A 26110-nucleotide genomic window follows, 5' to 3' on the forward strand; every position below is an offset into this window, starting at 1 on the left:
CAAGGACTGAGTGCTGAGGCATGTCCACATTACAGGAGAGAACGAGGCACCACCAATGGAGTCTGAGAAGGAACAATCAGAAAGGAGGTAAACGAGGTGAGGAAGTCCAACCAATTTCCTTCTATACTGTATGTCACTGACGTCCAGTACTTTAGTCCTATTTTGTACTTTAGTACATAATTTACACAAATTTATATATAGCAAATATTTCTTCAGGCTTTTATCTTGGTTTAGCATTTTCTTTGCTCATCATTCTCCCTTGCATCTTATATCATCCATCTAGGGTTATTCTCCTTCTGTTTACAAAGCAACCCTGAGGTGCATACATGCTGTGGAATATTATGCAGGCTCTAAAAATGTTTCCAGAACTTCATTTTACTAACATAGAAAAAGACATATGATATAATATTTAGTGAAAATCCAAGATATAAAATTATCTTAACACAACATGAAGATGTATAGACTGATAATTGAATATACATTAACAGTGGCTAATTCCAAAAACAAAACAGAACAAAACAAAAACCCCCAAAACAAAAAACAAACCCAACCAACCAACCAACGAAAAAAACCTTGAGGATCCTTCAGTGAGACTTTCTCACTGGTTATCTCTCTCAGTTTTTGTTTGCCCGAAAAGATCTTTATTGCAATGTTACTCTTGAAAGAACGAGAGTTCCTATGAGTATACAATTCTAGGATCATAGCTGGTTTTTCTTTCATCATTTTTGAAGACATTATTCTATCACTTTCTGGCTTTTACCATTGCTCTAAAATCAGCTGTCATTATACATGTCATTACTTTCTAGGTAAGCTGTCTCTCTTTGGATTTGGAATTTATCAGTTTCATTATGATGGTATATGGGTGTATTTCTTTCTTTATGAAAAAGGAAAACAGCTTGATATTTACTTATTTTCAACCTGACTATTGGAACTTTCACTAATTTTGGAAAACCCTAAGCAATTATCACTTCAAATAGTGCCTTTTATACTTTTACTCCATGCTTTCCTTCTATATTTGACATTCTCACTCTCTACCTTTCTTATCCTTTCTTTTGAATTTTTAAAAAATTTTTTTAATATTTTGGTCTCTATGCATGTTAGGTAATTTATTTTATCTATCTTCCAATTTTCTAATTCTCATTTCTGTTATATCTAATTTGATGCTTAACTTGTCCAATGAATTATTAATTTCAATTATTATATTTTTCAATTTCTTGAAGTTCTATTTGATTCTTTTCAAAATTCCTTGGTCATTATCTTATTATCTCTGGTCCTTAATTCATACTTTTGATGCAAACTTTTACTACTCTAAAAAAGTTAAACATGCTTACTTTACATTTTGTACCTGATTAATTCATTATCTTCTGTCTTTAGGAGTTGGATTCTACTGCTTTTTTCCTCATTGGAACTGCCATTTTAATTCTACAAGCATGTTCTTAGAACTTTATCTGTGGGAATTATTTAAAGTCTGGATTTAAGCAGTGTCAAACTAGAATGTATTTGTATCTGCTCCTGTTAGGTACATGGGGCACTACCAACTCAGAATACCTTAAGTTTCTGGCTTTCGGTTTCTCAGGACACCTAGCAGTGTGAACTCTGGACACCGAAACTTCTGCATGTTGTCCTTCAAACCAGTGACCTTAATAAAAAATATTTTAGAACTTCAACATTTTTGGTGGTTGATTATCTCTCTTAATTCTATAAGAAAGGAGTTATTAACTTTATCCTGAGGCTCAAATATTTAGTCCAATTTGCACAGGTAATGAGAGATGCAGGATATAATCCTAGGTTTTCTTATTCCAAGCATAAGAGGTATTATAAAATATCAGTTTTTCTAACATGAGTGGAATCCACTTTATAAACAGTGACCTAGTCTTGATTTTGCAATAGCAATACAATAGAAATTTGGAGATTTTTTACTGATTATCAGAACCTTCAGTTAAAGAAGCCTCTCCTGCTCACATATGTACGTGTCCTGTGTCTTTTATAAGGTATTTATATATTCTTTATGTTTTCATAGATTTATTTTAATTCATCTTGGTTGGGACACCAATGTGTTTATTTTATTTGTGGGTTCATGCCTTTCTTATGATCTGGGAAAGTTTTAGTCATTTTTCCTCAAATATTGTCTCCCGCATAATCTGTCATTTTCTTTTGCAATTATATTAGACATAAAAATTATTATTCTGTTCTCTCAATCTTTCATATTTTCACTTTTTTTTATCTTTATGTGGTGTATTCTGATTTTATCATAATTACTTTCTAATTTTCTCATGTTTGTTTAATTAGGTGTTTAACACACACTCTTAGTTTTTTATTTCTATGACTAGCTTTTGGTTTCTACAAGTGTTATTCAATGTGTTATCATCATAAATGTGTCAGTATTTTTATAAATTAATGTTTATTTTATGCCTTGATCTCTATTTTATTTTCGACATATTTACTTTAGAGCGTGCAGTAGTTTTCTATTATTTTAAGTTCATGAAGCACTAATTCTCTTGATTGTTATGTTAGATAACTCTAAGTCAAAATATATTATTTCTTCATGTGAGTTCTAATAGTTTGTTGTGAACCAACCTTCAGTGTTCGTGTGTCTGTGGGACACTCCTAAAAGACTGATTTATTGTATGACTCTGTGAGTAGACTCTAAGGATTTTACCAACCTGGGAACAATTTTATGTTAATTTCTCAGTTCAGGAGTCTAGAGGCTTGTGGTCGGTGTTGAAATTCAGATCCCCCACAACTCAGAAATCACTTTCACAAATTTGTTTCTCCAGTCAGAATCCTTGCCAGATGAATTGGCCTTGGGAGCTGGATTTATCTATTCCCCCTCTACTTGCCAAGGGAAGCCCTTGAAGATTCAACATTTAGACAGGGTTTCCATTTACATCTCTAGCAGATGTTGTATAACGCTACATATTTTCTACTAAAAGCCTTTAAACCTTTCTCCTAACCATGAGGCCCTCAATCCAGGCTCAGTATCACATGAGATGATGTGCTCATTTATGGCAACTAGGAAGAAGGGAGGTTCCATCACATATTTTGAGCTCAGCTAAATTGTTTTAAAATCATATTTTATCCAGAATTTCCATACATTTGAAATGAAGGGTGAGGAAATCAATCAGACTGTTATCTTCCTGGAAGTTGATTCTAGCTTAACATACTCTATTCACTAAACAACCATTAAACTGATTCTCTTACATAAACTAGAAACCAGAAAAAAAAATTACTATAGAAATGGCAGTAACTATTATGGTCACAATAGTCTAGAGAAACATAGAGTCTTGATTTATCTATTTTTTTCTTAACTCTTGTGATATGTTAATTACAAAATTGAAGCTCAGAGGAGGAAAATTTTATAAGCAGCTACCTCCTGGTCCATTTCCCTAGCAACCATTATTAGTCTTTTATATTCACAACTCTGTTTACTAGAGAGCACTCTGTCTCTAAATAAGAAAATTATTTATGTTACCAAATTCTCTAAGGATCTTGCATTGGCAGTTGATGGTCTTTGTTGTTACTTCAAGGCAAAGAAAAATTCTATGTAGCAATTATTCAAAAAGTATGTTTCCCCTTTATTTTGGTCTCAACATTAAATGGTTATCATTATGTGATAGAAGCAAATGTACAAAAAAATGAGTAGTGCAGAATCAAATCTAGGTTCAGACATTATTTTACATAAGGTGATGGCAAGGAGCTCTGTGATTACTTTTTTGTACATCTCTGCTTCATTTTAAGAAAATCCAAAATAACAAAAGCACAATGATAAAGTGATGTTTTTCACAATTTTTTTTTCTGAAGAACATTAGTTCTTCACAATCACTCAAACAGGAATACTATCATAAAACTGAAATGAAATTTCCCCCTTTGTACTGCAACTATCCAGATGTGAAAGTCTGCAGAATCTATTCCCCTCATAGAAATTCATAATCACATTTGCATATCAAAAGCCCTGTAAAATTCTAGACTAAGGAAACTTTGCTTAATCCAGTGTTTCTCAAACTTACTTGGACACTAGATATCTTTTCTTTCTTTTGAATAGCTCTCACTGTATCTTGGGAAGCACTAAGTTCAAGTTAGGTGTCTTCCATTTCTTACATGTGCCCTTGGACAATCTCCTTAACTTTATTTAGATTAATTTTCCTTTCTGGAAAATGACAATGAAAATAATACTTACTCGAGAGGGTTATTGGTGGGAACAAACTAGATACACGTGAAAACGTTTTGTAAATGTAAAGTTCTATTCAAGTTCAAACAATTTTTAAAAGTTAGTAGAGGAATGTTTACACTATAAAAGTGTTCTCATTTTACAAACTATTCACGTAAGGACTAACTTGTATAATGCATTTCTTGTGGCATTTAAATAAATCTAACAATTTTCTATCAACTTTTCAAGAAGTTCTATATTTTGGTAATGTGTACTTTTAATGTTAAAATACCTTACTACAATTTATTCTGATGTAGTAAAAGCTATCCTTTGCAATACGTTGTTATAATCATCCTCATATTCTCTCTTTACTACCTCAGTGTTAAGTTTCAAGAACTTTGTCTTTTCTCAGTATACACACTTCCAGAAGTAACTGTACTAAAACCTGCCGTTCTGAAGAGTTGTCTTAAACTCCCAGTTGGCAAGTATAATTATAAGGAGTATAAAATATTTTTAAAATAGAAAAAATACCTATTATTACCTGTCTAGATTCTACATCAAAGTTCTACTAAACGTTCATTGTTTCTAAATGAAAAGACGGCTAAGTAAGTTATAGTACCCATGTAAAAGTCTACGTGGAAAATATTCCATGAAGAAACAATATGTACAAAGGTCCTGAGGTGGAAATGATGCTGTGTGTTTAAGTATAGAGGAGAAACTTTTATGCCTCTAGGACAGGAGAATGGCAAAAAGGGAGATAAAGTTGGAGTAATATAGGAATGAGAGGCAGGAACCAAACTACGTAGAAGCTCGTAAAATTTCATTAAAACGGTAGTGAGCAGCGGGAGCTTGAGAGAATCTCACATAAGCTTTAGGAATTCTCTGGCTTCACTAAGGAGACTATAGTGTAGGTGGGAAAATATTGGAAGCAAGGATTAGATGCTGCTGAAGTAATCAAGATGAAAGATAATACGCTAAGGTTTCTCCAATAAAGGTACTGAGGAGTGGTCCAATTAAAGATGTATTTTGCAGGTAGAGCCAACAGAATTTGAAGTGAATTCCATGGATGATATAAGAGCAAAGAGGAATCATGGATGATGCCTAGGCTTTGGACCTAGGTGAAAGGGCAATTTACTAACACCTGGAGAGCTTGGTAGGAGCCAATTTATGTAGGAGAGAAAATTAATTATTCTTGACTTGGCTATCTTATGTTTGAGATACCTGTTAGGCATCTAAAATAAGAAGCTGAATAAGAAGCTGTTGGATGTAAAATGTTGAGTATCAGTATTATTTACTTGGTATTTGAAGCCATGGGATATCCAGGGTAAATGGAGTTGTCGTATTTAGAAAAGGGACATTGCTTTTCCTTCTTCCACTAAGATGTATTTTTGTATTTTGTATTTTGTATTTTTTTTGCTTCCCTTCCTGGGACAGGTCATGCATGTATGCCTATTCCAAAGGTTTACTACATTTTTTTTTTTGCCTCCTAGAAACACGATAGTTGGCAATAATTCACACTGAACACATTAGGCACAACGTCTTATATTTGCTGCTACCATCTAGAACAAGCCTTTTATTTATTGTATTCTCCTTGCTGTAAGATCAAATCACTTTTATATTCTCATAGCACTCAATGTTTTCCTTTGCAGAAATTGCCACAATTTTAGTAACTAATTACAGGATAATTTTTTCCCTTTTTTTATATATAGAAAATCGTTTTATATACCTTTATATGGCTTGCTCCTTCTCTCTGGCTCCATTTTCCTTTTTACACTAGCACATCGTTTAGTACTTCTTTCTGCAAGAGTCTTAGGTAATGTATTCTCTTAGTGTTCCCTTATCTGAAAATATTTGTATATCTGAAAATATCTTGTCTTCATTCTTGAATCACAGTTGACAGAATTCTTTTGAACATTCGCCTTGCACATTGAAGATATTATTCCATTTTCTTCTAACATCTGTTGTTGAGGAAAAGTCAGCCAGCCTGCAGCAGTTTCTGCCTTTAGTCCTTGGTAGCTTTTATGATGATCTTCCTGATCGTTGATGTTCTGGGTTTCATGCAGACCTTGCTAGGTGTGAACTTGTTTTTATTTATTACACACTGGTTGAGCTTTATTCAGTTTGAGGACTCATGTAAATTGAGCTTTATTAAATTTGAGGACTCATGTAAATTGAGATTTATTCGATTTTGTTAAATGTCAGTCATTTATATAAAATAATGTCTCTTCCTCAGGCTCTCCACTCTTTTTAGGCATATGTTTGAGCTTTTTATTCTATCCTCTCCATCTTTCAGTATTTTCAGCAAAGCAAAATTTTCCTCATCATCTTTCAATTAATATATTCTTTTTTATTCTATAATGAATCCACCATTAAAAAGTTGTTTGAGTTATTATTTCAATAATTATATGTTAATTTCTAGACTCTATTTTATCAAAGTTTCCTATTCACTCTTCAAAATGGCCTGTTCCTATTGTAAGAATTCCATTCCATCCTTATTTTCTAAATCTTTTTGAACATTAAAAAACACAATTTCATGTCCTTTACTGACTATCTTCTTATCTCTAATTTCCTCAGGTGTGCATAATCCTTTTATTTTTTGGTGTGTTAACATCACTCACAAAAGGAATCTTTTTATATCCATTGTAATTTTAGTCTGTGAGCTTATTTTGCTCAGGAGTTTCACATAAGCTCCGGGTTGTTATATATCCTCACTGTGCAATTTTGTGGTTGTATTTTCTTGGGGTTTCTGAGGTTAACTGTCTAATGCTAAAATTAAGCTTAATAAAATTATGCATAGTTTTCTATTAAGAAATTTTCAAAGCCTTTGTTTTTTCCTCTTTTTCTTTACCTTGCTATAGAAAATAATTTAGATAATGCTCTATTGCCAAGTTTATGGAGAATTATGCCTTCATTGGTAGAATCACCAGCTTTGTATGAAATTTCCTGCAAATATTTTGTGCCTCTAAGCAAAACTACCTGGCCAAAGATTACGGAATCTAATTTGTAATTTACATTGAACAAAATAGATCTATCTGTTGTTAATAACATTTTATTTTTTTATAAATTTATTTATTTATTTATTTTTGGCTGCATTGGGTCTTCGTTGCTGTGCACGGGCTTTCTCTAGTCGCGGTGAGCAGGGGCTACTCTTCGTTACGGTGCACGGGGCTTCTCATTGCTGTGGCTTCTCCTGTTGTGGAGTACGGGCTCCAGGCGCATGGGCTTCAACAGTTGTGGCTCACGGGCTCTAGAGCACAGGCTCAGTAGTTGTGGTGCACGGGCTTAGTTGCTCCGCGGCATGTGGGATCTTCCTGGACCAGGGCTCAAACCTGTGTCCCCTGCATTAGCAGACGGATTCTTAACCACTGCGCCACCAGGGAAGCCCCAATAACATTTTAAATCTATGGTACCCACTGAGCCTAATTCTCTTAATGACTTACAAAGATATTATAAATTTTTAAAATAATGTGTCTCCTTTCCAATGTTAACTTATATACAGGAAGAGGAAGAAAAAAATTGATTCACTTAACCTCTATAATGTAGCGGGTATTTTACATATATTTCGTTAACACAAACATCCTCATCCCCATGGTAGAGATGGAGGAAACCAGGCTGGGAGAGACTGACTGGTGATCATACAACCAGCAGACGGAATCAGTGGGATTCACAATCAGGGCTGTTCATCCCAGGGAGTCGTCTATTTTACTAGACCACACTGCTGTTGTAAAACATCCTACAGAAAACATTCCTTATGTTCAGTTTACAGTCGTTGTTTGGTCTTCACTGAACAGCCAGGTCTCTAAGCCAACAGGAACTACATTAGAAATGTTTTGTATTCCTAACTAGGGTGGGGGCTTCAACATGCTCAATACCTAGAGAAAATCTTACCTGCTTTCTCCCAGTCTGTTTTCCCTTCTTTCTGGTCTCCAGGATTGTCCTGAGGACAATGATTTGCAGATATTCTCTTCTCTGGTTTGGTGTGCACTCCTACCTGGCCTGGGGTTGCTTCATGGCTCCCTGAGACAAAGTTCTATGGCTTTTCTGAGCTTTACTATTGCCATATATAACTCTGACCTGGACATAGTCCCTGAAGTACACTAATTTTACACTGCTTAGTCCATTTCTGAGTCTTTATCTCTAAAGTAAAGACAATTGATTTCTCATTTTAAACTCAGTTCTCAAATGTTAAGCACTTCATAGTACTGCCTACCATCTTGAATTACTACTGCTAAGATATGAAAGATCAACTGAAAAATCCCTGAGTCCAAAGAAAGTCTAGAGTTTATATACAGAGAGAACAAAAAGGGACACTTGAGAAGAAGAAAGATGAAAGAAATAGAGAAGGGCAATGGAAGAGGAGGAAAGGAATTGTGAAGCTATGACTACCTGTGCTACATCAGAGCCATTGTAGGATTACCCCAAACATAACTTTTAGTTAAGCTGTTTGCTTGTGGCTATCTCAAATATCCTCACCTTAGATTAACTGGGAAAGATGACTCTAACCAGCGGACATGTGAAATCAGTTTTTTAATATGTATTAGGAATCAGTGGAATATAAAGATACATCTTAGATTTATCTGTCTATCCATCAGTCTGTCTGTCTATCTACCTATATCATCTTTCAGGTCTAATAAAAATCCAAAGCTAAATATAATTGTAATATTAAATGGATTATTCTTCATGCCTATTGTTATTGCTTCTATTATCATGGAAAATTTAAAGTTAACATAAAAATATTTTCCCCAAGCAAGGCACCTTCTGAATTTTGGATCCTTCAGATATAAAATCAAGAAGAAATGTTTTATGAAGAAAATATATTATAGTATCTTAGTATAATTTATTTTAAAAATTCTATACTGGTTCACTTATCCTTACTTTATTTCACCAATCATTATTACATTTTACAAATATTTGTTAGAGCCTATTATGTGCAAGGACACAATGGCATTTTAAGTGAGTCGTTTATGGAGATTTTTGATCCTGTGTCTATTTAACTGTAAAGTGTTAATAACTTACCTTGACCAAGTTGTAAAAAAAATTAATCCTGGGTGTGTCAAGATATGGGGGAAATTGGAATGGAGAAAATAGTGAGTAGTAAGATAATTCAAAGTGGAGGACTTAAATGATGTATTAAATCGAGGCAAAAATATTTTACTTAAATTTTCTTTATGGTTGCCTTAATCTTTCAATTCATTTTGCATCCACAGACACAGGCTTTCTGTTAGTGTAAGCTTGAGTGATTTATGACATATTATGCTCATAATATCTACTATGAAGGATAATAGGCTGAAACGTGCAATGAGCTAGAATTGGACTTTAAATGTAATATAGTTTCAACATACCTTACATTACTACTTCCAATTTCTCAGAATATTCAGCTACTATTAAATCTTAAGGTACTGGATTTCTTAGAAAACAGTGTATTCATTGATTTTTCTAACACGTTAAAAGAAGTAACAATATGCAGTATTTTTTCCCTTGGTTAATAAGCAACATTAACAAAAATATATGCTTATAAAATAAAGTTATATTAATTAAGACATATTCAAACATTTACCCCGTACTAAATGGAATCAACAACATCACAGAAGAAATTCCCAAGAAAGTCTCACCTATGGGTCGAAACCAATGCAATTGTCATTAACATAGGTCAAAAAGGGTTGAATATCTGTTGGTTTCATGTTAAGTCGACCTAACATAATTACAAAGCCTCATTTTCCAGACTTTCAGACCCTGGTTTTGTGAGGAGCACTGTCTTTGCATAATGACAGAGTGGTGACCATTCTGCTTCACTTTACAATATCTCAGAATAGGAACAAAAATGTACCTGTTAGAAAATCCCTATGGTTTATTCCCTACTACAGATAAAGAGCTAAAAAGACCAAGCTTACGATTATGAATTGTATTTTTAAAGGGAGAATCACAAAATTTCCACCCAGTTGTTTGAAAGAAAGAAGAGCAGTTGTTTCTTTTCCTTTTGGCTTATAGTCGTTCAGTAGTAACAATATTTGATATTTTTCAACCTGCTATCAATTATTAACAATCTTACTAGGCATACAATCCTTCTAATAAGCCTTTTAACCCATTGAGCGGCTAAGCGAGTTATGAGGACTAAGCTATTATTCTATAAGTCAATGAGATAAGAAGGCCTTGTGCAAGTTGGTATGAGAAGTTGTTTCACAAAAGATTTATTATTTACCATGTATACATTAAGAAAGTAAAATTAGCATGGGATGGTCTCAGGAAAGCAATACAAATTTTTGGATTAGACGCTGAAATAAAGTAAATGTATGATAAATTGACAAATTCACATTTCCAGTGTTATGAAAAAATGATGTGGCAAAAGAAATTAAGATGTATTTTTCATTTTTGATAAGGGGGCTGTTTCCTATGATCTGTTAAGGGATTATGTTTTTAATCTGAGAAATTAACCACTAGTGTTACAGAAGCCCAAAGTGAGGGGGAACTACTCACTTTCAGATTGCATATTAGCACTTTGAAATTGCACCCAGATTTTTTTCTATTGGTTAGTAGGCCTCTGTTATTAGAGTAGTAGTTGCAAACACATATGTAGGTTTGCCAGTAACAACTCACAATTTGTGCAAAGTTGAGTCTTCGAAACTGAGCAAATTTGCTCTCAATTTCCCTCCAGCGCTTGCTGAGCTGGATCTGAGTTGGCTCCACTGCCATTGCTGCCCCATCCTCAGACAAGCCCTCAGCTTGCCTACGCACTGCATTCAGCTCCTCTTTCTTCTTCTGCAACTCACGATCAATTTCCTATTGAGCAAAACCAATACAGGGCCCACGGCAGTTAGCTAACCACATTAACCAACCTATAAGCAGCACATACCTGTCCCAGAAATTTCATAGGCTGTTGTCATTTTATTGTCACTTTTCATAATTTACAAGTATGGAAGCCATCACTGTCATCTTCACCCAAGAATCCAAATATTATTTCAGTTATCTTTTGAATGCTCAGTTTTAGATATTCTAATTGAGAAAATACTGAAATTGATCTAACAGTTTTCTTTCTTCTCAATTCCTCTAGTGTTTTGGGGCTGACCCAAATTGGAGTGATTACTCATTATTTCTTAGGGACCATCCATATAGAATATAATTTAGAGGGTAAGTGAATAAGTAATTTATTTCCTTTTTAGAGTTTTGAGGAACTCAACAGAGAATGAAGCAAAATAAAGAGTGTAAAATAATAACAGAAAAAAACATCTTCAGACAATATGCGACAAATAAATCTATAGAGATTTGACACTGATGTGTGAAGATGCTCTGATGAAATGAATGTGCTAACATGAGATAGAAGTCGTCCATATACCGATAAGTCATTTGTTCATCTGGAACAAAGATACACAGAGTCAATTACAATTTTACCAGAAAACATATGACATTTCTTAATTCATTTTACATTGTCTAAGAATAAAACATTTTATTCATTCAACATTATGTCAATTGAAAAACACTTATACAATACATTTACTAAAACAAAAAAAAAATACAAAGAAATGCATCAAATCGGGGAGAACACTAATAGAGGAAACAACATCAACACTTAAAAAATGATCCATACAGGTTAAGTTAAATAAATTAAACTGTAGCAACAAAATCTGGGATTGACATTCTAAAACAACATTACCTTTATTTTCCTTTCATCTCTGGGTTCAGGTAGGCTGGCTAATTTTTTTTCAATGTCATCCAAGCATTTCAGGAGATCATCAGCCTGCCTCTTGTACTGATACCACTGGTGTGAAATTTCTAGAGCCTTTTTTCTTCTTTGAGACCTCAAATCCTGTTCATGGTGCAGATATTATTAAAATATCAATATATAAGTATATTACACTTCTGGCTGTAGTCATTTAAAAATAATTTGGGTCCCTCATCTTCTTGTTCAGGTTCAGTTAAATTCACATTTAAATGCTAAACATACAAATAGATGATTACGTTATGTATTCATGTGACAGGACCCATGTACATGAAGCTAAGAAACCTGAACAACCCACTTCAAGTATTTTCTCTTAGCATGTTCAAACTTGTTTAGAAATTTTTTCACATTTAATTAACTCTTAATGAGTCAACTAAATTATCGTGTTGAGTATGTGAAATAGTTTAATATGTGAATTCAACTGAGTTAACTACATACTTGTACAAACTTACTGAGTTTGTATTTGAATTTTAAAATAGGTAAAAATTCTAAAATTGATATCTTCAGCCCTAGGTTCAAAATTTTAAGTTTATATAGCCAAGCAACTTACATTCATGATCTTAAAACTCTCTATAAAATAGTTTCATAGGCCATTAATATTTTGTGATTAGAAATATAAAGTGTTCTTAGTTAGCATATAAATTGCTTCAAGCTATATATGTTCAAGTGTGAAAAATGTATACCTGTGAGTGTACATGAAAATGACAATTTAAATGTTACAGCCAACTTTTTCTCATTATATCAAATCCAAATGCAAAATGATAAAATTATTTAGAAAAGGGAAAGTGCATGGTTTCCAATCAACCTGATGAGATAAATAAGGGTGACTGCTTACTAAATCAACAAAGGGGGGGAAGTTTATCATCTTACTCCTTACAAGACCACCCAGTGTCTTCCCTGATTAATAGAATTTGTTGTAATGCTATTTTACGATAACACAAGGGAACATAAGAGCTCAAGATACAGCTTTCATTTCTTCAGAGCAGTAGCAATTAGGGTTTCATGTACAGATATAGCTGGAGCCAAAGAAAATAATGAATATCAAAGGACTGCTGAAATATTCATTGCATTGGAAAGTCTTTACCTTCTTTGAAATATTTCATAAGGACTAGAATTGAAGCCACTTGGCAGATTAACAGTTGAATTTGGTAGATTGGTTTGGCAAGTGGAGTAGATTTTCATTAATCGCTTTTAACATATATTTGCAAAAATGATCTCGATTTCATTCTGCATTTTGTTTAAAATTGAGGATGTAAAATTTACTACAGTTTACATTTTTAGTTGAATTTCTAAAGCTCCTGTGGAGGTATTAAATGCCTGGGATGAGCCAGATGGAATGCTGCTTTTTTCAAAGGTACCAAGATACAGCCACGTGAATGAGAGTTGAGCCATGCCTTACTGGTGACACAACTCACATCTTTGCCAAGAGAAAGGCCTTGTGGTCATAAAATCTGAAACTCCTTTTACTTCCTAAGCACAAGGTGATGTGTAATGTGTAAAGGTATTAAGAGACATTATAGAGATTTCTTTACAGGTATGCCAGATAACCATTAAACACTGCTGTTCAGTAGGACACATATCATATGACCAGTGTAGATGCTTCTAAAAGCTTGGTCACAGTTGGAAGCGTGTGAATTACACAGCTTTCTGATTTTCTGAGCACATTATGGCTTGCTCTTGTACTCCCTCGGGGAAGAGGCCTTTTCTAGTTACTATATTTATCAGCAGTTACCTTCAGAACACCTGCTGGCCAATTAGACTTTCCTTGTGGATTCCTTGCAGGCACAATATTGTGTAATTACATTCTCAGCAGTGTTTATTTGCTTGTCTGACTATATGGGAAAAGGTTTTATACTCTTATTTGCATATAGAAAGTAGACTCTATCCACCTACAAGGTGGATCCACCTACATGGCTACATAGCTCTAAAAGAGTGATTTACAATGAAAAGCTAAGCAATTAACAGTATTGGAAAAATCAGCCATGCATGCAAATAGTGAATATTGCAAAGTACATTAAAAAAATAAAAGGTTATTTCACAAAATTCTTCACATGTCCAGTCCCTTCTCAAGAACTTTCTAGATACTATTTCTAGACACTAGATAATATTCTATTTTGTCCTTCCTGCACAAATCCAGATGAGTCACATGGGTACCTGAAGCTATACGCTATCACTGGCTAACATGAGAGTACCAGTTCTTCTTCAAGGACATTAAGATTATTTTAGAGGACTTCTATATAAATGAAATTAGACTTATAAATGCTTAGTTAGTTGCAAAGAGTGACTCTCTTAAAGGCAAAATGAAGTTAACTGAAAAAAATTAAGTATTAAACAAATATTAGGTTACCAAAAAAGTGGACTTACTCTAAATCAAATCAATAGAATATCGCAAGCAGAAAGCCTAAAAAATATACAGGTTGTTTATTCTAGCAGTTAAGCAGGTTTTTCAAGACAAATGTAAAAATAACTTACAAAAATAAATTATACTACAAAATTAAATATATGAACACTATGAATGATGCATGTTAATATCTTTCTATTACTACTCAGAAAAATTTGTCTAAGTAAAAAAAAACCCAACTTCTAAGCAACACATCTTTCAAAATCAAAAATAGCACTCAAAAATGTTAAATAAAACACAGACATTGAACAGAAAAAAATGTATTTCTGGTGACTAAGATTCTTAACCAGATTTTATTTATGCACAAGAGTTTTACCCTACACATGAAAAAATAAAAACACAGGCAAGGTATATTATAATTTTAGCTCTAATACCTTGAGAGCATTATGTTTTGTCTGTAACAGCTGCTGTTTTATCTTTATTTCCTCTCGCTTTCTCTCATCTGTGATTCTTTGTTGTAAGTTGTCTCCTCTTTGCAACAATTCTTTTACAGTACCCTCATTGTCTTCACTCTGATTAAAAACAACAAGTACAGTCTTCATTTTGGTTTTAAGAAAGCTGTACATCGTTAACAGAGATAATAAAACATGTTATTTAAACACACACAAAAAATCCAATTTAAAACTTTCAGTATCCTAAGATACTGCACTCATAGTTTTTCTTTTATATGTTGTACTTTAACTTTTAAAAGAAGTAAGTTTCCTCCTGCCTAGTTCAAAAGGACACATGTGATTAGTCACATGTAGGAAGATGGGGGAATAAGGTACTTCAACATTTCAGACAAGTGAACTGCTATGAAAGCATTCTTTTGGCTTTGATTTTTAGTGCATTTCTAGAAATTAAAAAAGTTGAGAGAAGCAAACTAAACTTGTCATTTATAATGCTAATTCACAGAGGAATACAGATGTTGCTGTGTGAGTGTGAGATGACAACAAAGCTTAACATTTTAACACACACTCCTAAGTGAAAATACGTTATTTTAAATGGACACTGATTTCTATCTAATGACCTCTGCTTTAAATAACCTAAATGCCCAAATTTCGAACAAATATTAGGGCATTTAGTAAAAAATGATGTGCTCAATTGTTGCCAAATACTGCAGTTAATTAATTTCTAAAAAATATGTCATATATGCATGTTATTTTTAAATAAATACAATTAAGTAAGTATTAAAATATGGATTAGAAAAATGACTCTAAGCATTTTCAATATGCATTTTTGTTTTTAGACTCTAAGAATATTATTTTTATTTTATTTACTTTGAAATAAAATTATTTGAATAAGTGTTAGTTTAATAGAGTAGCATATGTGACCATGTGATTTTTCACCTCTATTTTCCTTTCTTTCAACTCAATATATTAACACTTTCTATCAAGAAGGTTCACGTTGCTATGGTACCCAAGGTACTCTGATGAACTAAGAATAACAAATATTAGACAATTTTTAAAAATTCACATGTATGTGTATGTGTGAATCATCATCCATGGTATTAAATGTTACATATTTAATTCTGTAATGCATATGTAAACTTCTACACACAACTGAGGAACTATTCATTTTTTTAGAGGAAATGGGATTTTCATCTGAGATTTGCCAGTTACTAGTCTAATGAAATAATATAACATAGACATTTATGTTTATAGTCTGTGAAAGACCTTACTTTTAAAAAATATGTCTTTAAAAAGTCTGCTACATTTCCTGGGGCTGAGGACAAAAATAATAAACAAACAAAAGCTCCCACTTCATTTCTTTCCCCACACCAACTGAGAGCTAGAGGGCAGAGTTGGTGAACAGCCCAAGAGGTAAGTAGCACTCTTTTCCACCTCGGTGCCCTGTGGTTTCTTCTTTGACATGAAGGAGAGGTAGCAGTAACTCAGCATCTTGGAAAGGCTCTTCTCGTCTTTCTTTCCAGGAGCTGAGTTGGCAACGCCACCAAACCCCATACATGGGGAGTACTGATTTAGGCAGCTCCAGGAAGTCAGAATTGATACCAATGAGAACTAAGATTGGTGGAAATGGTTCTCCTACTGCTTCACATGCCTATTATTTACAATTTATAATTTGCTTTTGGTATCATTTTCAAGCACTGTCTGAGAAGTCGCTAGCATTGATACATGTCTGAGAAATCTCTAGCATGATATATGCAAAGGTTAAGAATGCTATATAGGTGATGGCTGTGAGAGGGGAAAGGAAACTGTGAGAATGGGGTGGAGGGAGAAAAAAAAGTCAGTGAAAAGGGATGTGATGCAGAAATATTCAAGCTAGAGAGAAATGTAAAAGACATGTTGAAATTAATCAGGGTTTAAGGAGAAAGTTATGACTCTGGGAATAGCCCACATGGTTATACTTTTTTTATTCCCATGAAATAAGCAGCATGAATTTATACATATTTTAGATATATACTACACTACTTGTTCAACTTTTTTGTAAAACCACCTTGTGGTAAGCTTTAATAAACAATGTTTGTATCATGTGTAATTGTCCCTTCTCCAAAATAAATGTTATACTACCAAAAATAGGATTGACACAAAATATCAGTCATCTATGATGGTTGTGTTTTTTATTAAGTTTCTAGTTTTTTTTCTGATTTGACTCTTTTCACCCATTACATTTTGTCCTTTGAGCACAGGTCAAAGCAAAATTGCTGGGCTATTTATTAGAATCTGTAAGTGCTCCTGTATGTCCATACCATAGAAATTTGGCATTCATAATGACAGTTCAACAAGAATACTTTGCTCTTGTAATAAATCATTACAATCACAAAATGTGCAAGGTATGCTCTGAGCATTTAGTTGGAGACTTGCGTTATCTAATTTCTTTCCAAATATTTATTCATTTTCATTCCTAGTTCATTCACACTTTTATCACAACCAATTTACCATATCTTTATTGAAGTCTTCCTCTTTCAGATTCACCCCCTGCTGAATTTCAGCCTCCAGTGGTTCAAGCAATTTTTGTATATCTGAGTTAAACTGCTCCAATTCCTTCAAAGGAATGGAGGCCTAAAAAAAAAGATAGTGCTAACTTAAATCAAAATTACTTTTTATTAGAAATATAAGACAAAAAATACATTTGTTCAACCTCTTGTTGCTAAAATAATGACATGCATTATGTTTCCATATTATATTTTATGAAAGTGTTGAAATACAACTGGGAAAGTACCTGGGGATGCAAATAAAGACATTTAACATCATCAGAGCCAAACATACATACAAGATAATGCAATTCATCATTCTGGTTTTTCAAGAAAAGTCAATTTCCATATATTTGGCTGGTCTAATTGTTAATATCCTAAAGCTGAATTTGATCTTATTTTAAATATTCTGATATAAATACCATCTGGGTAAATACCTCTTATCAGAAATTGCCTCATTCATCAAATAACAGTAACATCAGTTGGAAATGCAGAATTGTCTCCTTATCCTCAGAAAAACTACACTGCAATCTGCTTAGATATTTTAAATGACATTTTTAGCATGGCAGAATTGACAGGCATGCTCCCATAAGACAAAAAAATGTCATTTGTTTGCCTTAGGCATCCTTTATTTGGTAGCACAAAAAAATTCAAAAGAATGAACCCTGAATATCTCAAATGAAAAATCTGAATATATGTTTTCCAAACTTATAAACATCACAGTTTCTTTGACTTTGAAATTCATAATGACCATAGTCTCAAAAAACTTTAAAATCCCTTGTTTTTCTAAAGAAACCACTTGAAGAGGAGTGGCTAATGAAAATACATTGAAAATCAAATATATATTCAAAAGAATAGGCAAGATTTAAAGTTTAAACAGTTAATAACATAAATGTTTATTCTATTATCTATACCCTGTATTCAATTTCTTTGCATTAAAACACTAGAAAATATTTTATGTCTGATAGTTTTTGAAAACTCACAGGTGATAAATAGAAATCTTATTTTCTTACAGAGCTAAACATTTTCCACTTGTAAAACCAATTCAGGAACCACCCACTGTCTTAATGCCAGTATGACGCATTCATCAAGTTTGGTCCCCACCCACTCTTCCCCAACACATTCCTAGTCATAGTCTTACTCTTTATTTATTAGACAGCATCTCCTAGAGGACAATAGGGATAAGTGTCAAGGAAAAATCAAATATCTAAAGGTATTTAGTTACTAATGAAGAAGTGAACCATCAAATGCTATTCGTGAGAACATAATTTTCACAGGAAGAAACATGAATAAACACTTATCTTCTAGGAACTTTTACACAAGAAACATGAATAAATACTTATCTTCTGGGTACTTCTACACATGCCAGAAAGGATTTATAGACTCTTTTTAAAGGGACTTATTTTCAATACTAGTTTTAAAATCCTAATGAACATTTGAAATATGAAATATCATAATATGTTCTTGAACCAGTACAGATTGGTAGTATTATAGATATGCACGTAAATGTTGTTTCAATCTCTGTATTATTAACGTACTTCTATACTTTAAAATCATATATCATACAATATATTATAAGAGTAACAGCCTTTAGAATCATAATTACACAATATTAATTCGATGGTATTTATGTTACTGAATTGTTGTGCACATTTCCTAACATTTAATAAGAGCAACTGCATTGTTCTATATGATTTTGTGAACATATGAAGATAAATAATATTTAAAATAACTTTTTGAGTACTTGGAGGTCAAAATAACATGGGTCCATTTGCAGGCAGATTTATCTGTTTTACTCCTACACTTGCTTCCTCTCTAGCTCATCCTTCCTCCACATACTCAAATATAGTAGTTTCAAAGGCTCAAAACTTGGGTGTCCGTACCTCTCTCTCAATACTCCTTCCCTAATAAACTGTACTATCTCCCAAAACTTAACTATAACTTTCATAATATCTGTCAAATATTCCTCTTTAGCTGTGACCTCACTTTTGAATTCCAATCTAGACTCTCAGTAGCCACCTGATTTCTCACTTGAAGTTCAGCATGTCTAGAAATGAGCTTATTATCTTCCCCCAAACTGCTTGCAACATCAACTTTCCTAGTTCTGTAAATACAAGACCATTTTTTTTCTGAGTCATCCATGCTTAAAACATGAGTCATGCTATTTTCCAGCACTTCACTCTAATGTCTAATAAATACCAAATACTTGCCAATTCATTCACCATGATTCACTTGCTTTCTTTTCCCAGAGATACCATCTCTCCTAGTCCTCACACAAGAGCTAAGGCAATAACCTCCTTACAGGGCTATAATCCTTCCCACCTCACCAGTTCTATCCTGTGCACTGTAATCAGGTCAGTATATTCCAAAACCATGGCTTTCATTATGTTATTTCTCTGCTCAAGAAGTACAAGTCAAATAAATCCAAACTCCAGCATGATAGTCAAGGCTTCCCCTAATCTTGTCCCAAGGACCTTTCTAGCCTTATTTAAGTGGTCCTAATACAATCTTTCTTACAGGTCTATTGGTAAACTCCTGGTATCTCTCCCTCAAGGCTTAGAATGTTTTTAACCTTCTGGTGAAGAGCCTAAAACTCCTGCATGAGAATGCCTAGACTGGATCTGGGCTCCACCATTTACCAGCTGAGGGATCTTGGGCAAGTTATTTCTCCTCTTTGAGCCTCAGTTTCTTTATGTGTAACATGAGGATAAGAAGAATATCTACCTCATAGAGCTTTTATGAGGATCAAGTATGTTAGAATGTTGTTTGGTATATAATAAATGTTCAATAAATATTGGTCTTATTGTTTCCCCTCAAATTTGTACCCATCCATTGGCTCGGGTCAAGACCTTCCTCTTTTGAAAACATATGGTTTACGAAGGATAAAATAAATGCTTGTTGACATGGCATTTTTATTTTAACAACTTATTTGACAAAATCATGAAATTCTAATGGTGAACATGGAGAAATTGACACTCCAGTTTGGTAAAGTTGTATCATTCTTTAACAACAAAACTTAATTAATCTGCATCAATGTAGAGAGTGGTCTCAAGGAGGATGCCAAAGGGCTTTGCACTTGTTCTGCCCTGTGCAGTATTCTCATCAGGAATTATTTGGAGACCAAAAAGTATGCAAAAACACACACATTGAAAGGGATGAGTTTCACAAACATCCCATGAAAATTTGTCTGTCTTGTTCAACCTAGAGTCATTCCTGGTACACAGTAGGCACTCATAAATGAACATTTCCTGAAAAACTAAGTGAATACATTACTAATCGTAGAATAGCAGAATAAACATTTCAAGGAAATCTTGAATGATCTGGAAATTTTAAATAACACAATTTCCACTGTATAAAATTGAAGAGACTGAAAAATAAATAAATAAATAAAATTGAAGAGACTGGAGTAATCAGCACTTCATGTGTGGATACATATTAATTGCTGGCCAAATGTTAGCAAGAACACGATACCACTAGGTACAAAAATAATATAAGCAGATACGAATAGATTTTAGGAAACACTAGTACAAAGTGATGAATTATTCAAGCAAGATAATGTAAACTTAGATTTCATTAGTAGTATGTGTAGGGTCCAGATTTCCTGATCAAAGACTACTATGCATTTGTTAAAAATAAGACCATTATGCAGATTAGGGATTTTAATTATTCTGTGTGGTTCCAAAGTGAATAACTAGGGTCAATGGGTAGAAATTACTTGGAGTCTGAATTTTAGTTTAATATAGGAACAACTAATTAGTGTTGCAAATGTTTTTTTTTTTTTTTTCTTTTTAAAGCACTAAATTTTAAAGTAGTGAGTTTCTCATTGCTGAAAGTACATAAGCACAGGTAGGATGATGATGTATTAGCGTATATGTTAGAAATAAGACACTTTTTGCATGAATACTTCCCTAAAATTTTATCAATTTACAGTAAATTCTCTCCTCTGAATTCAAAGGGCTTTGTTTACTGTAGCTATGCAGCTATGTAGAAATATTATGCAAGTCATATATGTAATTTTCAATGTTCTAGTTGCCATACTAAAAGGAAAAAATAATCAGATGGATTTAGTTATATTTTATTTTCCAAATATGTCCAAAATATTATTATATAAAATTATTAATAAGATATTTTACTTTCATTTTTTCATACGAAGATTTCAAAACCCACTGTGTTTTACACTTACGGCACATCTTAATTTGGAGTAGCCACATTGTAAATATTCAATAGCCATATGTAGTCTGTGGCCACCTTATTGGACAGTACAGATCAATAGCAACTATTATGACGACGACATTGAAAAGAACCAATAGTTCATTATTAGTATGAAATATGTCAAAGGAGTAATGTCTTACTAATAGGAGTCAAAATGCTGATGCTTTATTTAGTAAATTTTAGTGGATTTAGATAATTCTTATAATGCCCATCTCATTCACTTGCACCCAGATGTTTTCATAGAGGAATTTTCAGAAAGCCCTCTGGGGATACGAAAATTTATGGGAATGGGTTTGAGATGTTGTACTGGGAGTCTCTATTCCTCATTTATGTATAATCCTAGGTTGTGTTGCAGTATCTATTACATATTTGAATGTAATATTGTTTGACTTTCAAGGGTTTATATTTTGTCTCCCCAGTAGATTTTTAATCCCTGAAGTTGGGAATACATCTTATACTATTCTGTATTTTCCATAGCAAAAGGAACTCATTTTTTAAACATAAAACGTGTTTATTATATCAATTACTAATTTTAGAACATCCAATAAATCAAATTAACCAGTAACTAATTTTATAACCAAAATAACCATACCTATTCAACTCAGTTATTTAGGCTATTCTATTGGCAGGATCAGACCAGCCATTTGACATCATGTGATTAATATTCTTCAAGGAGTTGGGAAATTTTAATTGCTTTTCCTTAAGAGTTCACTGGCTCACCATTAGGTCATGACTTTTCTGACCAATAAAAGTTTTACATGTCATTCTTTGGTCTTCGTTGTCTTTGTAATTTGTAATGTTTATGAAATTTTAAAAAAGAAATGAATAGTAAGCAAACATCCATAATTTAATAGCTCACTCTTGAATCATCCAAGTTTAAGCCATATAAAGTATATAATGCCTGCCTCTTTGATTCAGAATTATGACAAACTATTTGAAGAAACTGAAATCAATGGTGGATAAATCATCTTAACTTTTGCATACATTACTTCTATTGACTTTAAAGAAAATATATGACCAAAGAAGAACTAGAATCACAATTAAATCACACGCTAGACAGTGCACACAATATAGGTCTTAAAATACATAGAAAATAATCAAAAAAAGTTATAATATTGCAGGATAAAGTATAAACCAGGCATAGGTTTTATACAATTTAATTTTTACTTACCTTTTCATCTTAAGAGCTTTAGCATGACTGTGAAGTCATACAAAATACAAATAAAGTAAAACATAGGCAAGTTTAATAATCAGATAGATAAACGGACACAAAAGAAAGAAGAGACAGAGAAACTGAGAAAGACAACACTTTGTTTTCCTTGATTTTTTAATGTGGTTTCAGACTGCTTAACAGCTAATAATTGTGCTTTGCTGCATGATTTAAGACTAATGAAATTTAAGGCTTTGTTAAAGTTTTAGCATTAAAGGTGACTTATATAACAAGCTAACAAACAACAACAGACTGAAAAAAGCAAAATCAATTACAAATTGATTCATTGTAAGTTGGAAGCATTCAAAATTACTCAGATACACTTTATCATTTTTAAAATGTAAGCTTTCTTTTGGTTAAATATTACTCTAATGGGCATAGATACACTAACATAATAATGACTGTGTTTACACAGACTGCAAAGTAAACATTTGTTAATATGGACTATGTAATCTCAGTAATCATGACAAATGGTCACTACATTCAAATCACACTAAAATCTAAATTGAAAATTAATATTCCAAATGCTACAGACTGGTTTAAAATTGCTTCAAATCAGTCTCCTCTTTCCATTCTGCAGCTTTGAAAATTTATTAATCATTACAATATTGGTATAGAAAAAATTAAATAAGAATAATTCATGGAAACCAAAATGAATAAAGTTTCAAGGACCAGTAACATCCTATAATACAGAAAAGATATGATATGAAGAGTTATTTCAAATCAAAATATCTGGAGAGGAAAGAAAACTTACAAAGAGAAATAAGTGTATTGAAAAGACCTATCTAAAACAAAGATAATCAGATAAAGTACTTTATAGATTTATTCATTCACTTATTTTAAATTCAAAAGAGCAAGCTCCAAGGGACACAAGAAATAATTTTAAAGATAAAACAAATTGACTTGGATAAGTGACATTTCATTGGCTGCACTCTTTGATATTAGGTAAGGTATTGGCTTATCTTTGATGCTGTGAGGATAAAAATGTGAAATTGTGGTAACTTCCCAAATTTGTAAGGCTGATTAAGAGACATTACCCAGTACGTCTCTGTTGGTTTTGAAATGATGAGATTAATTTTATGGTCACACTTTTCAGAATTGGATACAAAATACACTGATTGGTTAAGATATATTGGTGGTTCAATAATCATCCCACTTTCTACTTTTTATTGAGAATAACTTGGAATATTTTTCTGCCTCATGATTACGTGAGTTTAGTGGTAGCAACTGAAATAGAAGAAGAAAGGATTTAACTGTAAAATATATGGGGGAGACAGATGAATTAAAACATTTAACATTTTGGACAACTTTCTATTTTTTTCTTATCTTTTTTCTTTCTTCCTTTCTCCCTCTCTCATTTCTGGTTTTTGTTTAATTATAGTTATTTTTAATACAAAGAAGTACTGAAATCATTATGTTTTAAGTGAAACTAGACATGCTTATATTAACACATAATAGACCAACAATAAATATCTGATGATACAAATAGAGATATAACAAAGTATGCTGAGAGTCAGCATGTTGGAGCGGACAAAGCAATGGATTAGGATCTAATGTTTTCTAACCAGGCTACCTAACTGTGAGAACCTGGGCAACTCACTGGCTCTCTCACAGCCCGCTATAAATACCTGAAAGTTCCAGTCCAAGGAATGATTACTTTTACATCTGTTGACTGATCGGAGGAATCATTTTCCTTTTTAAAAGATCATGATCAGAAATCACCAAATAGCTTTAATCATTTTAAATGTCATGTTAATAAGGCCCAGTTAGTTCTAGCAAATGACACTGCGCACCAAACTCAATTAACATCTACTTTGGAAACATTGTAAATAATTACAAAAGTAATGCGTTATCAAAGTTCCAACAGAACTAACCTGTTATAGGGATAGAAAATTATAAACGTGCAAAAATGTTGTTAATATAGAAATTCTGTTGCTAGGTTAACTTACTTATTTCAGTGAAATAAAATTAGCAGGTAGAGTAACACAAAGTTTGGGTATTAATCTGTTACTATTACTTGAGGATTTTAGCTGTGATTATTACATATGTAATACTCTACAAATCATGTGATGCCTATAGATCTTTACCTAAGTTTTCATCTATGACTTTTTAAATAATTTCTTTGTAGAAAAGTTTACTAAAAATATATTTATGTAATAAAAGTAACTATACCAGCTAACAGACCATGCTCTCTTCTGTCAGAGAAGGTGTTAAATTAGAAATAGACTATGAAAGGGGGAAAAGATCAATATATTTGTATTGATAAAGTTGATTATTGAAAATTAGGTTTCAATTAAAATTCTCAAATCCAATGAATCTTATTTTGACATCCCAGGTGACATTCATTAGATGGATTACTTATTTCCCAGTGATGCTTGGGAAAGTCACAATATCTGTCTGTACTATCCTTAAATTATTTATATATTATTTTCACATCTAAAGCCACTACTTAAGATAAAATTAGACCCAACCATGTATTTTCTCCTGATATATTGTACATAAATGAAAAACTCACTGGCTCTCTCATAGCCATATATATATATATGTTATATATACATATATATGTATATATATATTATATATACATATACATATATATCTGTGGGTGTGTATATATATATATGGAAGTCTCTGATCCAAAGAATGATTACTTTTACACCTGCTAACACTGATTGGACTGATTGGAGATCAAAATCTTGACATTTTATAAATATTACAGCAATAAAATTATGAATATTTACATATATGATGGCAGACCGTTCAAATCCCATGTTGTAATTATACACACACACATATATATTGATATATACACACACACATATATACACACACACACACACGTACACATACTGCTACACGGATTTCGAAAGCAAATTTAAGGCCCATATAGAAAATAAGGAACATATTGTATATAATATCCAACGGCACATAAATCTTAATAAAGAATGAAGATACAGAAAACAAGTTCACCTTTCTTTTGGTTAGTACCAATTGCACGGGCAATAATGTAACATTTTAGTTCCATAGAAAGTGAAATATTTCTAAATCTCTAGAAGAGAACACAATCTAACTAAGCAAATTATGTGTATGTTTCATAATATTTTGTTATAAAGTAGTTGCCTATATTAATAGGATATAGCTAAGGTCTATTGACTCAACATGCTTTTAAAGCTAAGTATTACAATGTGACGAATATATCTTGATGCAAATTTTATTCTGAGACTCACAGGCAGCCTTTTGGACTCAATTAGTATTGAATCCTGAGTCAGTTTTCAGTTCATCACCTTCTTGGCCCTCATATATAATAATTTAACTCTAGGCTAGTTCTCAATGTCTCTAGACCAGTGGTTCTCAGAGTATGGTCTCTAGATCATTGGCATCAATATCACCCGAAAACCTGTTAGCCATGCAAATTATCAGGCCTACCCAAGGCCTACTGAGTCTTAGTCTTCAGGCAAGGGGGGAGAGGGGAGGGTAATTTGTGTTTTAACAGTTCCTCCAAGTACACAAAG

At 32.8% G+C, this 26110-nt stretch overlaps 1 protein-coding gene across 1 annotated transcript in view; it reads right to left on the reverse strand.

Annotated features, from left to right (window-relative positions):
• DMD (dystrophin) overlaps window positions 1-26110 on the reverse strand; it is a 1714964-nt gene that overhangs the window by 1226046 nt on the left and 462808 nt on the right. The window contains exons 33-36 of the mRNA XM_061178407.1: window positions 17142-17264; window positions 14637-14774; window positions 11796-11948; window positions 10742-10924 (exon numbers count right to left, since the gene is read on the reverse strand). Coding sequence (XP_061034390.1) covers window positions 10742-10924; window positions 11796-11948; window positions 14637-14774; window positions 17142-17264 — 597 coding nt within the window. The remainder of the gene's footprint in view (window positions 1-10741; window positions 10925-11795; window positions 11949-14636; window positions 14775-17141; window positions 17265-26110) is intronic.

The sequence above is a fragment of the Eubalaena glacialis genome, chromosome X, assembly GCF_028564815.1.
Source record: "Eubalaena glacialis isolate mEubGla1 chromosome X, mEubGla1.1.hap2.+ XY, whole genome shotgun sequence".
Classification (NCBI taxonomy): Eukaryota; Metazoa; Chordata; class Mammalia; order Artiodactyla; family Balaenidae; genus Eubalaena; species Eubalaena glacialis.